Genomic DNA, 14,012 nt, shown 5'->3' on the forward strand with positions numbered 1-14,012 from the left:
TGGTTCTCAACCTTCCTAATGCTATGACTCTTTAATACAGTTCCTCATGTTGTAGTGACCCCCAACCATAAAATAGTTTTCCTTGCTACTTCATAACTAGATTTCTGCTCCTGTTACGAATCGTAATGTAAATATCTGTTACGCAAGATATCTGATATGGGACCCCTCTGGGAGTGGTAACGCTCCATTGAGAACTACTGTTCTAAAAGGAAGGGTTTATTCGAGGCTTACGGGCCCAAAGATTTAAAAATCCATGACGACTGAGTGAAGAAATAGCAGCAGGAAGGAGGCCATGAGAGTACACACAAAATGTCACACAGTTTTTTGAACCCTCAAAACCTGCCCCCAGTGGCACACCTCCAACAAAGCCATACCTCCTAAGCCTCTCTAACCAGGGCTACCAGCTGGGAGTAGGTATTAAATGCCACCCCAGGACTTATTGGGGACATCTCATTCAGACCACCACAGCCTCATTAGTTGATAGATTGACTTTTCTTTTTCCTTTCTGTGCTGGGAATGAAAATGTCACACACACTAAGCAAGTGCTCTGCACTGAGCTGTGTCTTCAGCCGTAGCAGTTATTTTCATAGTAATGATCCTAGAGCTGGTGTGTTGTCATTGCCCTGTTGTAAGTACGTTTAAGTTTAGAGAGGGGGAAAATAAGATGGGAAAGATGACTCAGTGGTTAAATATGCTTGTTACTCTTTTTTTGTTTGTTTGTTTTTTATCTTTTGGTTTGTTTTTCGAGACAGGGTTTCTCTGTGTAATAGTCCTAGCTATCTTGGAACTAGCTCTTGTAGACCAGGCTGGCCTCGAACTCACAGAGATTCGCCTGCCTCTGCCTCTGCCTCCCGAGTGCTGGGATTAAAGGCGTGTGCCACCACCGCCCAGCATAGAGCTTTGATTTTCTTACCTTTTTATTTTATTTTATTTTATTTTTATTTTATCTTACTGATTTTTTTGAGACAGGGTTTCTCTGTATAACAGCACTAACTGTCCTGGAATTAACTCTTGTAGACCAGGTTGGCCTCGAACTCACAGAGAACTGCCAGCCTCTGCCTCCCAAGTGCTGGGATTAAAGGTGTGTGCCACCACCCCCGGAGTGTGCTTGTTACTCTTGTAGAGAACAGATTTCAGTCCCCAGCACCACAATGGACAGCTCACAACTGTATTTATTGTATTTGCTGGTCAAAGAGTTGGATTTGGTTTCTTTATAGCACTCCTGGTAGATAAGTGAAATGTCTATTTAACATCTTGTCTTTGTTTCCCAGTATTCTCTGATCTTATTCCTATTCTGTTTTAGGTCAGGACTTCACAGCTCATGAGAATCAGCCGTCAGTGCTGAGTAAGTAGTTGATAATCTGTTCTCTATTTCAGTTGGCCCTGTTCCTGCCTTATTCAACCAATAAAAAGTTCTTACATGGCCAGGCATGGTGACACATGCCTTTAATCCCAGCAGAGGCAGGTGAATCTCTAAGTTCAAGGCTAGTCTGGCCTACAGAGCAAGTTCTAGGACAGCCCAAGGTACACAAAGAAACCCTATCTCAAGAAACCAAATAAATGAGCAATAAAGTTCTGGTATGATTTTAAATCATCTCACCTCAGCTTTTTAAATCCAGCACACAGTAGTACTGACTGTAATAATTACTCTATGATGTAACACTACTCAGGGCAGCTTTAGCCTCAATGGTTTACTTACAGGGTAGATGCCCAACTTTTCTTCTTAAATGTAATTAGAATCCAATAGTTTCGAACTCAATCTTAGAGAGGAAAGACTACAACATAGTTCTGTCTAGTGAGTGATTATTTTTTTGTTATGGGAAAGTTTTTGTCTTCACTGATGGTACACTACAAATTATCTTTTACTTTTGATGTTTTCCTCCCTACTCCCCCTTCTGTTAGATTTATTATATAATGTTGAATCATGGTGTAAACTTAGAAAGTATATGAAATGATGTGTGTTGTATGTGTTTGCTTCAGGCTCAGAATATCAAAGAAACCCTCAAGTCATAAGAATGAGGACTCAACAGCCATGTAAGTAGATACCTCTCTTCTGCTGTGCTTTGTTGGATCTCTAACATTCTTCAGATAAGGAATAAAGGTCAGCTATGCTATGACTCCTGTCTTCTGCAGTGCCAGTGCAGGATAGAAAGTGGCTTCAGTAAACTAATGGGTGGTACTGTCAGGCCTCACAAGCTCCCGGCTTCAGCAGTAGCAGTTTGTACATGAAATGAAGTTGTACTCTTCTAATAACTAAAGGTGTGTGTGTTTTAGTGGATTCCATGTAGATAAACACTACTGAAACCTTCTCTGCTCATTATTTCATGTCATAAAGGCTGAACTTCACGGTATTTTCATGATCATGTTTAGGGCAGAATAAATGTCACTGATATAAGGCATAGCTATAAATTGATATGATGAGATAACCATACTTGAGCTCAGTCTGCCATTGTTTCTGTGGAAATCCGTCCACATTAGTGCTGGAGATGCAGCTCAGTGATGAGTACTGGCTAGCATGTGTAAATCTCTAGCTCAGTCACTAGTATGAATAACAACAAAGTAAATGGAGCCAGGTGTAACCAACCTTGTAATCCCAGCATTTGGGACGCTGGGGCAGAAGACGAAGATGTCATGGTCAGTCTGGGCTTTAGAGCAAAACCCTATGGCCAAAAACAAAACAAAAAAACGTACTGACTATGCCTGTAGTGGTTGTATAAAAATGTCTGTTCAGTTTTCTGCCTTGAGTGATGCTTATCTCCTCTGCCTTCCCATATCACACCGTTGGTTTTTGGTGGGTTGAGACAGCATTTCACTATACGGCCCAAATTGCCTGGACCTCCACCTCAGCTACTCAAGTATTAGGATTATAGGCATGTGCCCTCATACAAAGATTCTGTCCCCCTTTTTCCATCTAACCACAGCCCCTCTTGTCCTGTTTGTTTCAATTATATAAAGATCCCTACTATTTACCATTTGCTCGTAGACTGGCTGGCACTAACTGGTCAAGATAATCTCTAATGGTTCCAATTCACTTTATCTCACTAGTAAGCTGTATTCCACACTTAAAGTGAATTATTTAGCTGCCTAAAAATGAAATGCCCTTTTCTCTTGCCTTATTTTTGACTGTTAGTTTTTAATATTGCATATATCTGATAATAGAAGACATTTCCTCTTATAATTTGTCCTTTATTGCCTTTATACTGTATACTTGGGAAACCAAATACTAATTATTCATCTTATTAGAATTATGTCTAACCAGAATAAAAAATGAAAATCTTGATTTCTTTCAAATTTGAGAGACAGCAAATTTGAGTTCAGTCCTGGAACTCACTCTATAGACTAGGCTGACCTTAAACTTAGAGAGACCCACCTGCCTCTGCCTCCTAGGATTGGGTTACCACACCCAATCGAAAATGTAAATCCTAAGAAACAACTCTTGAAAGTAAAAATGCAGTAATATTTCGTCTGTATTCCACAAAAAATTCAGTTTTTCGTATTATTTCTTAGTATTGTATTCTAGGAAATAAATAGCAAAGAAAAGAAATCTGTGCACATTGGTGCCAGGAAACATTTTTAAAATTGGTTTTAATTATTTTGTGTGTATGTGTATGCCTACTTATCTGTATGAGCCAGAAGAGAGCTTGGGTTACACTGGAATGTAAGCGGAGCGGAGGCTGCTAGTTCATTTCCTGGCCACCCAGATCCGGATAATCACACAGAAACTATATTAATTCCAACACTGTTTGACCAGTGGTTCATGCATATTTCTAGCTAGTTTTTATATCTTAAATCAACCCATTTCTATTAATCTATGTATCACCACAAGACTGGCCTACCAGTGTCTGGCATCTTCCTCCTTCAGCAGTTACAGGGCCTCTCCTTGACTCCACCTACTCTCTCTATATTTCTCTGTTTAGATTCCTTGCCTGACTTTTTTCTGCCCTGCCATAGGCCAAAGCAGCTTCTTTATTAATCAATGGTAATAAAACATACTCATAGCATACAGAGGGGAATCCAACATCACTGGAGTTATTGGCAGTGGGTCTTAAGAACCCAACCCAGGTCCTCTTCAAAAGTACCAAGTATTCCTAACAGCTGAATCATCACTTCAGCTCAAGAAGTTTTTTAAATGTATGTGTGGCTTTGTTTGTACGCATGGGTACATTACCTCCAGAGGTTAGAAGAAGGCCACAGATCCCTTGGAGCTGGAGTTTTAGGTGGTTATGAGCCAGCCACCCTGATGTGGGATTTTAACTCTAGTCTTCTGGAAGAGCAGTACATGCTATCTTAACCCCAGTGTTACCTCTCTAATCCCTTTTAAGCTTTATTTTCTCTATGGCATTGCTCATTTCAAAAGGAAAAAGTTATGTTGAACAACTATTTGAAACAGATAAAGTAGTGCTGCTGCTGCTTTTTTGTTTTTTGTGTATAGCCCTGTGTGGCCTGAAACTGGATACATGGAGCAGGTCGGCCTGCAACTCAGATCCACATGCTTTTGCCTCCCAAGTACTGGAGTAAAAAGTCATCATGACTGACTGACTTAGCATTTTTTTCATCAAATTTTTAGTTTATTTTTAGAATTTTATGTTTGCATTCCTACTTCATTGTAAATTAGTATATTTGCTATGATTTAAGTATTTATAACTACCATATCTGGGTATTGTATTGAACTTGGAGAGTTTTGTAGGAAAATGCATGCAAGAAATACACATGCATTAAGCTGAACATAGTGGTACACGTCTTTAATCAGTGTGCTGAAGGTGGATGCTGTTGACAGCCTGGTCTGCATACCTAGACCAATGGGCAAAGGAAGATTATTAGTCCTCTAACAAAGTTTTGTTTAGGATAAAACAATGAAGAAGAAGAAGAAAATATTTCTAACGGTGAAAAGAACATACGGTGATTTTGTAATAGCTTTTATGTAGATTACTCTTCAGGCCAAGATAACTGTTTAAACTTTTTTCCTGCATGGTTTTGTTTTTTTGTGCTTCTGTTTTGGTTTTTAGACAGGGTATTTCATAGCTATCACTAGCCTTCTTTTCCTCTCGCCACCTCATGAGTGCTGGGGTCATAGGTGTGCACCATCATGCTTGGCTGGTTCTCTCTCTCTCACTTTCATATTTCTCTTGGCATTCTACATGTCATCCGGGTGTGTATTTCTCCTGTGGTGGGAGTATTTTTAAATATGAGTGTTTCAGAACCTGGAACCTTGATTTCTTTTTGTTATCTCATCTTAGCACCAGTTCCCTAGGTGTAAAAGGTCCCAGTTCAGGTTTCAATCCGCATCCTAACCTTCTGGCTAAGATAGAGTCGCTCTCTGTACTTCCTTCTGCTTACCTTGTGATAAATAGTTTAAAATATGTCTAGGGAATCAGATCTTTGAAACATACTTAGGGGCCTCTCAAAAGTGGGAGTGCAGACATAGAGCTCCTTGGGTCTGATTCCCACTTCCTGCACTTCAGCTCTCTTTCCTTTAGAGACAGTTGTGCCTTTAGCTCAGGACTGTGATGAGTCTTCCACATTAAGCATGATGTTTAACTCTTATCACATAACTTGTTTATTTGTATTATGGACAAATCTATAATTGTGGTGGATTCATGCCCTCTTTATGGAGTGAATGACTGCTGCTGTGATCTTCAGGCTTGAAAGTCTCTGTATGTTTTTATTGCCTCTAGGGATTTTCTAGACTCTAGTGATTACTGCCTCTAGTAAGGAAGATAGACTGAACTTTTAGGCCATGTCCTGCCTCAGCAGTTTATACATAGCAGGCTTAAAAGTATGTTTGTGACCTGTGTGTTACATACATAGTGTATATGACATCTACTAATACTTAGTTATTGTTGTATCCATCATGAGGGAGACTATTAGATCACTCTCAAGGATCTGTTGAAGGAGCAGCAGGGCTGCGTCCCCGGCATCCGGCCGCCCGCACGGCTAGCTTTACATCCGAAATAATTACAAGGAAACAGTATTCTTTTAAACACTGCCTGGCCCATTAGTTCCAGCCTCTTATTGGCTAGCTCTTACATATTGATCTAACCCGTTTTTAATAATCTGTGTAGCCCACGAGGTGGCTTACCAGGAAAGATCTTAACCTGCATCTGTCTGGAGTGGGAGAATCATGGCGACTCTCTGACTTGGCTTCTTTCTCCCAGCATTTTGTTCTGTTTATTCCACCCACCTAAGGGTTGGCCTATCAAATGGGCCTAGGCAGTTTCTTTATTAATTAACCAATAAGAGCAACAGATTAAAAAGAAATCACTCCCAATCATGGATCCCGTTTGATCTTTGCAACCATATAATGAGGTATTTAAGATGAACATCTGATGTGTTTGGGGATTTTTTTATTGCTTGGTTTTTAATAATGCAATTGTAACTTCATGGGCAATTTAGAAGTTTCTAATAAAGTTTCTTCAGTAGAATCAGTGAAAACAGTGTGGCTTTTAGAGTTAGCATGTCATTTTGTCTTACTTGATTGTTGAATGTTTTAGTTTTGTTTCTGGTTTTTGGTCATATGACTCAAGGCGCTGTCTGTGTCTTAGCAGTCCTAACTTTATTCCATTGTCTAATCCAGTATTTCTCAAGCAAAAGTTGTTAATAAACGCAAGGAAGATCATTTATCTGTTCAAAAGTTGTCCATGCAAGTTTCTGCAGGCAAGTGATAGATGGCTATGATGGCAAACAGAGGCCATACCAGTAAAGTTGCTGAGCTTTGTCTCCTGAAACAAGTTTATTTTGTTTAATAAGATTTTTCTTATTTTTGTTGTTTTGTTTTATGCTTTTGTCTCTGGTTTTGTTTTTGTTTGGTTGTTTTTTTTTTTTTTTTTTTCCGAGACAGGGTTTCTCCGTGTAACAGTCTGGCTTTCCTGGAACTCTCTCTGTAGACCAGGCCGGCCTCAAATTCACTAAGATCCCCTGCCTCCGCCTCCCAAGTGCTGGGATTAAGGGTGTGCTCCACCACCCACCCAGCCAAGATTTGCAAAACATTATTAAAAACTTAAATGGTCAGAATCCCCAAAGGATATACTTCAGTTATTCTAAAATAGAAAATAATGAGAATTTTAAGATTGAGTTTTGTATGGAAATACCTTATTCCAAGTAATTTAGGTAATCCATGATCTACATTTCCTTCCTTTTTACAGCGTCTTCGCCAGACAGCAGTTTTGTAAATAAAAGGTCATTTTCCAGATGATTTCGTGCTTTTTTGTGGTATCCTTATCTTTTTGTCTTCTTTCCTTTGTCTCAGAATGTGCCATTCCTATTAATTGAGCTGCAAGGCTTTCTCTCAACTCTAGTGTTTTAATGTCCACTCTGTGCTAGGTCAGTGTTGCTGTGATGAACTGTGAAGGGCCTTCAGTGCAGCAGGCATTCAGATATTCTGCCTCACCGCTGCCTTCTTTTGGTAGAATTTGCATTTTCTTTTCTCTAATGGAAGTGAGCAAACAAAATTGATGGTCTTTTGAAATTATTTTTTATTTTTTAGATAATAGCATTCAGGAATCAGGGCTTGGAAACCAATCTCCATCAACCTCCAGCCAACGTAAGTTTATCTGTTCATTGAATGAGTCCAAAGTTGGTGGCCCGTATTTGTTTAAAACATCCTTTGTCAGCCATGTGACTTAATGGTATTTAAGGCACCATAAACACTTCTGTGGAAAAAGTATGTTTTACCAGCAGTGAAATTCTGTGTAGGCAAACCATATGAAATGTCTAGTTTCCTCTTAACTATATTGTTCATAATATCAAAAATCAAAGTTGAGCCGGGCGGTGGTGGCGCACGCCTTTAATCCCAGCACTCGGGAGGCAGAGGCAGGCGATCTCAGTGAGTTCAAGACCAGCCTGGTCTACAAGAGCTAGTTCCAGGACAGGCTCCAAAACCACAGAGAAACCCTGTCTCGAAAAACCAAAAAAAAAAAAAAAAAAAAAAAAAATCAAAGTTGATAAGTAGGACTGGAGAGATTGTTCAGTGGCTAAACAATTTTATAATGGCAACATTATAACATTTCCAAAATTGTAGTTTTCACTTGAAATTTTGAACATTAGACTGTCAGCAAACACTGTCAGTCGCTTTCCTGAAAGTTACTGATGTACTTTGCTCCATTCTTCAAGTAGCTGTGGAATGCAGGCGTGTGACTAGCTATAGAGTGGCATTTTTTTTTTTTCAAGTAAAAATGGTATTTACTTTAAGTGGTTAATTCAACTTACAGGTCAGTTGCAAAGCCCTTTTCCTTTGGATAACCGTGTCTGTGCTGAACTGCTGACCTGTGTGTGTCTTTACACAGAACACTGAGACTGTGTACTCAGAGGTCTGAAAGTCTTGAGTTTTATTTTTTATGGTGCTGGGGATCCTGCCAAGACCCTCACACATGCCATTTATGCCAAGCTACACCCTGCCCCAGCCCACAAGGACTGAGGTAGAACAAAATTATTAGCTTCTTCATGAAGGACAGTCTTAAATGAAACTGGTTCTTCCTCTTTCCCTTTAAAAAATGATTATATTTATTTATTATATGTATATTAGAAGTGGACACTTCTAATATGTGTGTGGTGGGGATCAAACTCAGGTCATCAGACTTAATGACAGGCACCTTTACCTACTGAGCCATCTCACCAGCCCTAAGTTTTTTGTTGTTGTTGCTTTTGAGTTTTGTTGTTGTTGTTTTTTTTTTTTTTTTTTTTTTTTTTGGTTTTATCGAGACAGGGTTTCTCTGTAGCTTTGGTGCCCATCCCAGAACTAGCTCTTGTAGACCAGGCTGGCCTCTAACTCCCAGAGATCCGCCTGCCTCTGCCTCCTAAATGCTGGGATTAAAGGCGTGCGCCACCACCGCCCGGCTTTTTTTTTTTTTTTTCGTTTTTAAACAGAGTCCCTCTGCATAGCCCTGGATTGCCTGGAACTCACTATATATAGACCATGCTGGCTTTGAACTCACAGAAATGCACCTGCCTCCTGAGTGCTGGGATTAAAGGCATCACAGCACCTGCATTCCCCGATTATTTTTAGCCTTGTATGCTGGCAATGAAACTACAATGAATGTGCTAATACAGCTTTGAGTGCTGGTCCCCAGTCATTCAAGTGCAAGTGTCAGCACAGTAGAAAAAAACAGAAACATCTTACTGTTAATTTTCAGGTCAACACCAACAAGTACTGTTTAGATAGCTTCAGGCCACACTGAGATTGCTGCTCTAAAAATCAGCAATTAAAAGATCAGCCTGCCTCTGTTAGGCTAAAGTCATCCATAAATAAAAGATTCAGAAATGGTACTATATTATTAATTGGTAAATGAAGTGATCTATGGAAAACATCAATCAAATTGAAAAGCATTATGTAAACAAAATGATACCATAATTATTTCCAATGATAATGACAAGTTCAGTGCCAGAGTTCAGCACTGTCAACTTGCGTGCCACAAAGATGTATCAGCACCGTTAATTTACATGGACAAGGAGCTGTTGTAGCATATGAAATGCATTCATTTATGTTGAATTTTTTCTTTATATACTTCAGAAATATTCTACCCTAGATAGCCAGCCATGTTAACTACTGAGTTTCTAAATTAAACAGTTTTATAAAGCATCTACTATTCACAACTGTTAGAAAATGTTCATAACTCTTGTTTTATAAAGTTTTACTTCTGAAATTATCATGAATTCTGAAATTTTTAAATACAAAAAAATTATCAAGATATATTTATATTTAAATTATTTTTCTTTAGAAACAGTTGTCTTTCTAACATTTATATTTATCTAAACTTAGCTTTTATGAGCTTTTCCTAAAGAGGATATATTTATTTAAGAAAAAAAAAATTACCAGCTCCTTTCTTTAAAGGACTTTCCCTTAGTCAGATATGGTGGCACACACTTTTAATCCCAACACTCAAGAGGCAGAGACAGGGAGTTTCAGGTTAGCCTGGTCTGCATACCGAGTTCTAGACAGAGTCATGCATGGGGCTAGAGATAGAGTTGAGCAGTTAAGATTATGTACTGCTCATGCCGAGGACCAGGTTTAATTCCCAGCACCTCTCAGACATTCAGTCACCTGTAACTCTAACTCCAGAGACCCATTGCATTTCACGTCTGCAGAGTGAGCGCCTGTCCCCATATGCACATACACAGAATGAAAAGAAATCACTCACCCTAGAATCTAAGAAAATGTAATGTGTCGCCCCCCTTCCCCCAGCAGAAGCTGCTGAACAACCGCAAAATGAGTCTTCTGTCAACAGAAAGCTGTGGCTGCTCGCTCTGTTCGTTGCCCTTGTTTCTGGAGTGCTTTGGCTCCGTTATCCTCCTGCAGTAGAAACCACTGCCGTTCAAGAATTTCAGAACCAGATGAAACAACTTCGGTCTAAGTACCAGAGTCAAGACGAGAAGCTGTGGAAAAGAGGCACAACATTCCTAGAAAGACATCTGAATAGCTCCCTCCCTCGGCTCCAGCCTGCCATCCTTTTGCTCACTGCAGCCCAAGATGCTGAAGAAGTGCTCAAGTGTCTGAGTGAACAAATTGCCGATGCCTATTCTTCCTTCCGTAGTGTCCGTGCCATCCGGATTGATGGGGCAGGGAAAGCTGCTCAAGACAGTGATGAGGTCAAACAGCAAGTAGATCAAGAACTGAGCGATGGGTTTAAAAATGGCCAGAATGCAGCCGTGGTACACCGCTTCGAGTCCCTGCCTGCAGGTTCAACCCTGATCTTCTATAAATACTGCGACCATGAGAATGCAGCCTTCAAAGATGTAGCCCTAGTCCTGACTGTACTGTTGGAGGAGAAGACACTGGAAGCCAGTCTAGGCCTGAAGGAAATTGAAGAGAAAGTGAGGGATTTCCTCAAAGTCAAGTTCACCAGCTCTCACACGGCCAGCTCCTACAACCACATGGACCCAGACAAGCTGAATGGGCTCTGGAGCCGCATTTCTCACCTGGTGCTGCCCGTGCAGCCCGAAAATGCCCTGAAAGGGGGCAGCTGCCTGTGAGGGGGAAGCGGAAATCTCGTCTCGAGGTCTGGGCAGTTTTCAGACTTTCTAACTAGAGACGGAGTCTGGAGCAGTTTTTGAAAACTGGTTTCTTTTTAAAGGAAATTAAGTTCATACATAAAAGTGGAATACCTAAATCGTTTGTGCAGCCTTATTATCTGTGATTTGAGAGAATCGTTTCTCTGATAACTGTGTTAAGGGTATTTAGCATGGGCTAAAGTCGATGCAATTCCCCATGGACCTGCCTTGGTTGTGCCCAAATCATTCTTGCTGTGCTGTGACCTGTGAGAAGGACTAGGTGCCTTTCTCAAAGAATCAGCATTCTTTTTAACTTTGGATTTTTTGTTTGTTTGTGGCCCTTTTAGTCTGACAGCTTTCTAATTGTAGCTGTGGGTTTCCCCCATTACTTTTCCATTTATACCATTTCTAAGTGTGTGGTCCTTAGCTTTTACCTATAAAAGACAAATCTGGGTGTGCAGTTTAGCCCCCCCCCCCACTGGCTTTAGAGAGGGGATGAAGAGGGCTTGGGAGGTGGAAAGGTAAGAGAAATTGTTGAATGGAGAAGGAAAAGGAAGGGGGAAAAATAGCTGCAAGCTGGGCAATGGTGAGCCATGCCTGTAATCTCAGCACTTTCCCAGGGCAGAGTCAGGAGGGTCAGAAGTTCAAGGCCAGCCTCATCCACAGAGTAAGTTTTCTGCCACCCTGGGCTACATGAGACACTGGGTTGTTTTTTCTTTGTTTTTTGTTTTATTTTGTTTTTAAATAAAGGGGGGAGGGGTCAAAATGAAATGTTACTTTAAAAGGAAGCCTCTGGGCAGTGGGCTACTCAGACGTGCCTAGGCTGTTACCTTGGTGAGCTGCTACAGTTTGCCCTTCATGCTTCTGTCTTTTTCCCCACATAGAGAAAGTTCTTGGTGTGAGGCTAAGCTCAGTGGTAGAGCGTTTGCCCAGCTTCTTCGTTACCCTGGGTTCAGTAACCAGCATTCCACACGCCTATAATCTCAGTTCTCAACAAAATGAGGTGGTAGCATCTTGAATCCAAAGCCAATATGGAATGTATATATCAGACCCCATCCCAGTCCCACTCCCCAGTAAAAGGGTATTCCCACAGCATGTCTGTCATGTTTATATCCATATTTGACGCGTACCATTTTTAGAGGTAGGTCTCTTTGGTTTAACCTGACAGTTTCTATCTTAAAGAAATACAATTTCCAGTACATCCTCAACTTGATGGTTCGGACTCTTTAATTTTTTGCTTTTTCCAATACCAGGGATTGAACCTAAGACCCACCCATGCTGGTAAAGTACTCTGCCACTGAACTACATCATGCCTCGGCAGTAGAAATGCATTTCAAAGTCAGGTGGCTCCTGTCTGTAATTCCAGCACTTGGGAAGCTAAAGCAGGAGGGGTGCTGTGAATTCATGGCCATCACTAACTGTATAGTGAGTTTCAAACCAGCCTGCACAGGCTACAGATTGAAATACTGTCTTAGCACCCCCCCCCCCACACACACAAAGACAACTTCAAAAATTGGTAAACAGTTCTCTGCTGGGCTGTTGAAGAGGACGCCATTCTGTGCTTGTACGTGTGTACTTTTTTAACTCCATAACAAATACAAAAATATTATGTGTACATGATCTGTTTTGCTGAGTGCCTCAAGTCAAAGGAGTGAACCTGTCCACACGTGAAGTCTGCAGGACATGTCTCCACTGCTATAGTAGTTTAGGGTTTTTTGACCACACATGAAGCCTGCCGGGTATTTGTTTCTTCTGCACACATTGAGCCTGTGAGACATGTTTCTACTGCACACGTGAAGCATGTAGGACATATGTTTCCACTGCTATAGTATCTTAGGGTTTTTTGCACTTAAAACTTGGCTTTCTCATCTGTCAACTGCTTTTTTGTCTTCAACTCTTATAATTCTAGATCTGAGTTCTTTTGCCCATGGGCATCTAAACGAAAATTCTACTTTTTAGTACTAGCCAACCTTTCTTTACCCCTGAGGTCTCATGGTGGATGGGAGAAAGCTTCTTTTCAGGGGGACTATCAGCATATGTACTTTTATTATAATCCATTTCTGTCAGAAGGCAGGCAATCAGGTGTATTTATAAAGAATTATTAAAAAGTTTGGAAAAGTCTTTATTTTTTACATACATATCATATGGAAAAAGAAGTGTTTTATTGAATGTTCCACTGACTTAAATAATTTTGAAGTGATATGTTGCTTATGTCTGTTAGGAAAAAATTGTAGCAGCTAATGTGTAAATAACTTTAAAAACTATTTTAGTAATTTAAATAAATTTACTTTTTGAGTTTGTAGTCTGTGTATTATAAACTTAAATGATTTACAAACATATTTTTTAATTCAACTTTTCTTTGCAAATTTTAATGATCTTGGCTAAGAGAAGCTCATGTCAAGCAAGTACATTGCTTAGAAACATAGTGACAATGATGTTTTTATCCATGTAGTTTGACTTAACATTCAAGTAGAGTTGCTTTAGTATCTAGATTTCCCCAGAGTCTCTGTAACAGGTTCTTATGTATTCCCTCCCTGAAGAACCTTTTTAGATTTCCTGTCACCCCTCATTCTATGTCACATATTCACTGTATATCTACATATACATATTATGGTGCTTTATAGATATTCTGACATACACATACCCCCATAAACCAATTTTCATAGTCACTGAGGATGTGTACTCAAGGATATCTCCAATTATTTTTTACATTTTATTTATTTTATGTGAGCATACACATGCAGCAGTAGTCATGTACTGAGTATACATTGTGGGAGTCATTTCTCTTCTACCATGTGGATTCTGGGGCTCTAACTCAGGTTTAGGCTTAGTGGCAACTTCCTTTACTGGCTGAGCCATTTCACTAACCCTTATACCTGTTAAAAGGCCGGGGGCATCATACACTGACCTAGCATGCACAAGACCCTGGGTTAAGTCGTCAACATCTATTATGTAAATAAGTAAAGAGAAAGTGACTTCCTGGGCATTGGAGGTCAGTCTGGGCTAAATAGCATCATTGTGTCCTAAGA

At 40.1% G+C, this 14,012-nt stretch overlaps 1 protein-coding gene across 4 annotated transcripts in view; it reads left to right on the forward strand.

Moving 5' to 3' along the window:
• Tor1aip1 (torsin 1A interacting protein 1) overlaps positions 1 to 13,285 on the forward strand; it is a 31,727-nt gene extending 18,442 nt beyond the window's left edge. For 3 of the 4 annotated variants that reach the window (XM_041662591.1, XM_041662594.1, XM_041662593.1), the window contains 4 exons: positions 1,304 to 1,345; positions 1,981 to 2,034; positions 7,484 to 7,540; positions 10,178 to 13,285. In XM_041662591.1, the coding sequence (XP_041518525.1) occupies positions 1,304 to 1,345; positions 1,981 to 2,034; positions 7,484 to 7,540; positions 10,178 to 10,965 (941 nt within the window). In that variant the 3' untranslated portion in view covers positions 10,966 to 13,285. The remainder of the gene's footprint in view (positions 1 to 1,303; positions 1,346 to 1,980; positions 2,035 to 7,483; positions 7,541 to 10,177) is intronic. The other variant, XM_041662592.1, reaches the window with a different exon arrangement.
• Positions 13,286 to 14,012: the final 727 nt, after the last annotated feature.

This window comes from Microtus oregoni, unplaced genomic scaffold (genome assembly GCF_018167655.1).
Source record: "Microtus oregoni isolate MIOR12 unplaced genomic scaffold, Mior012 000013F_ref0000133, whole genome shotgun sequence".
NCBI classification, from domain to species: Eukaryota; Metazoa; Chordata; class Mammalia; order Rodentia; family Cricetidae; genus Microtus; species Microtus oregoni.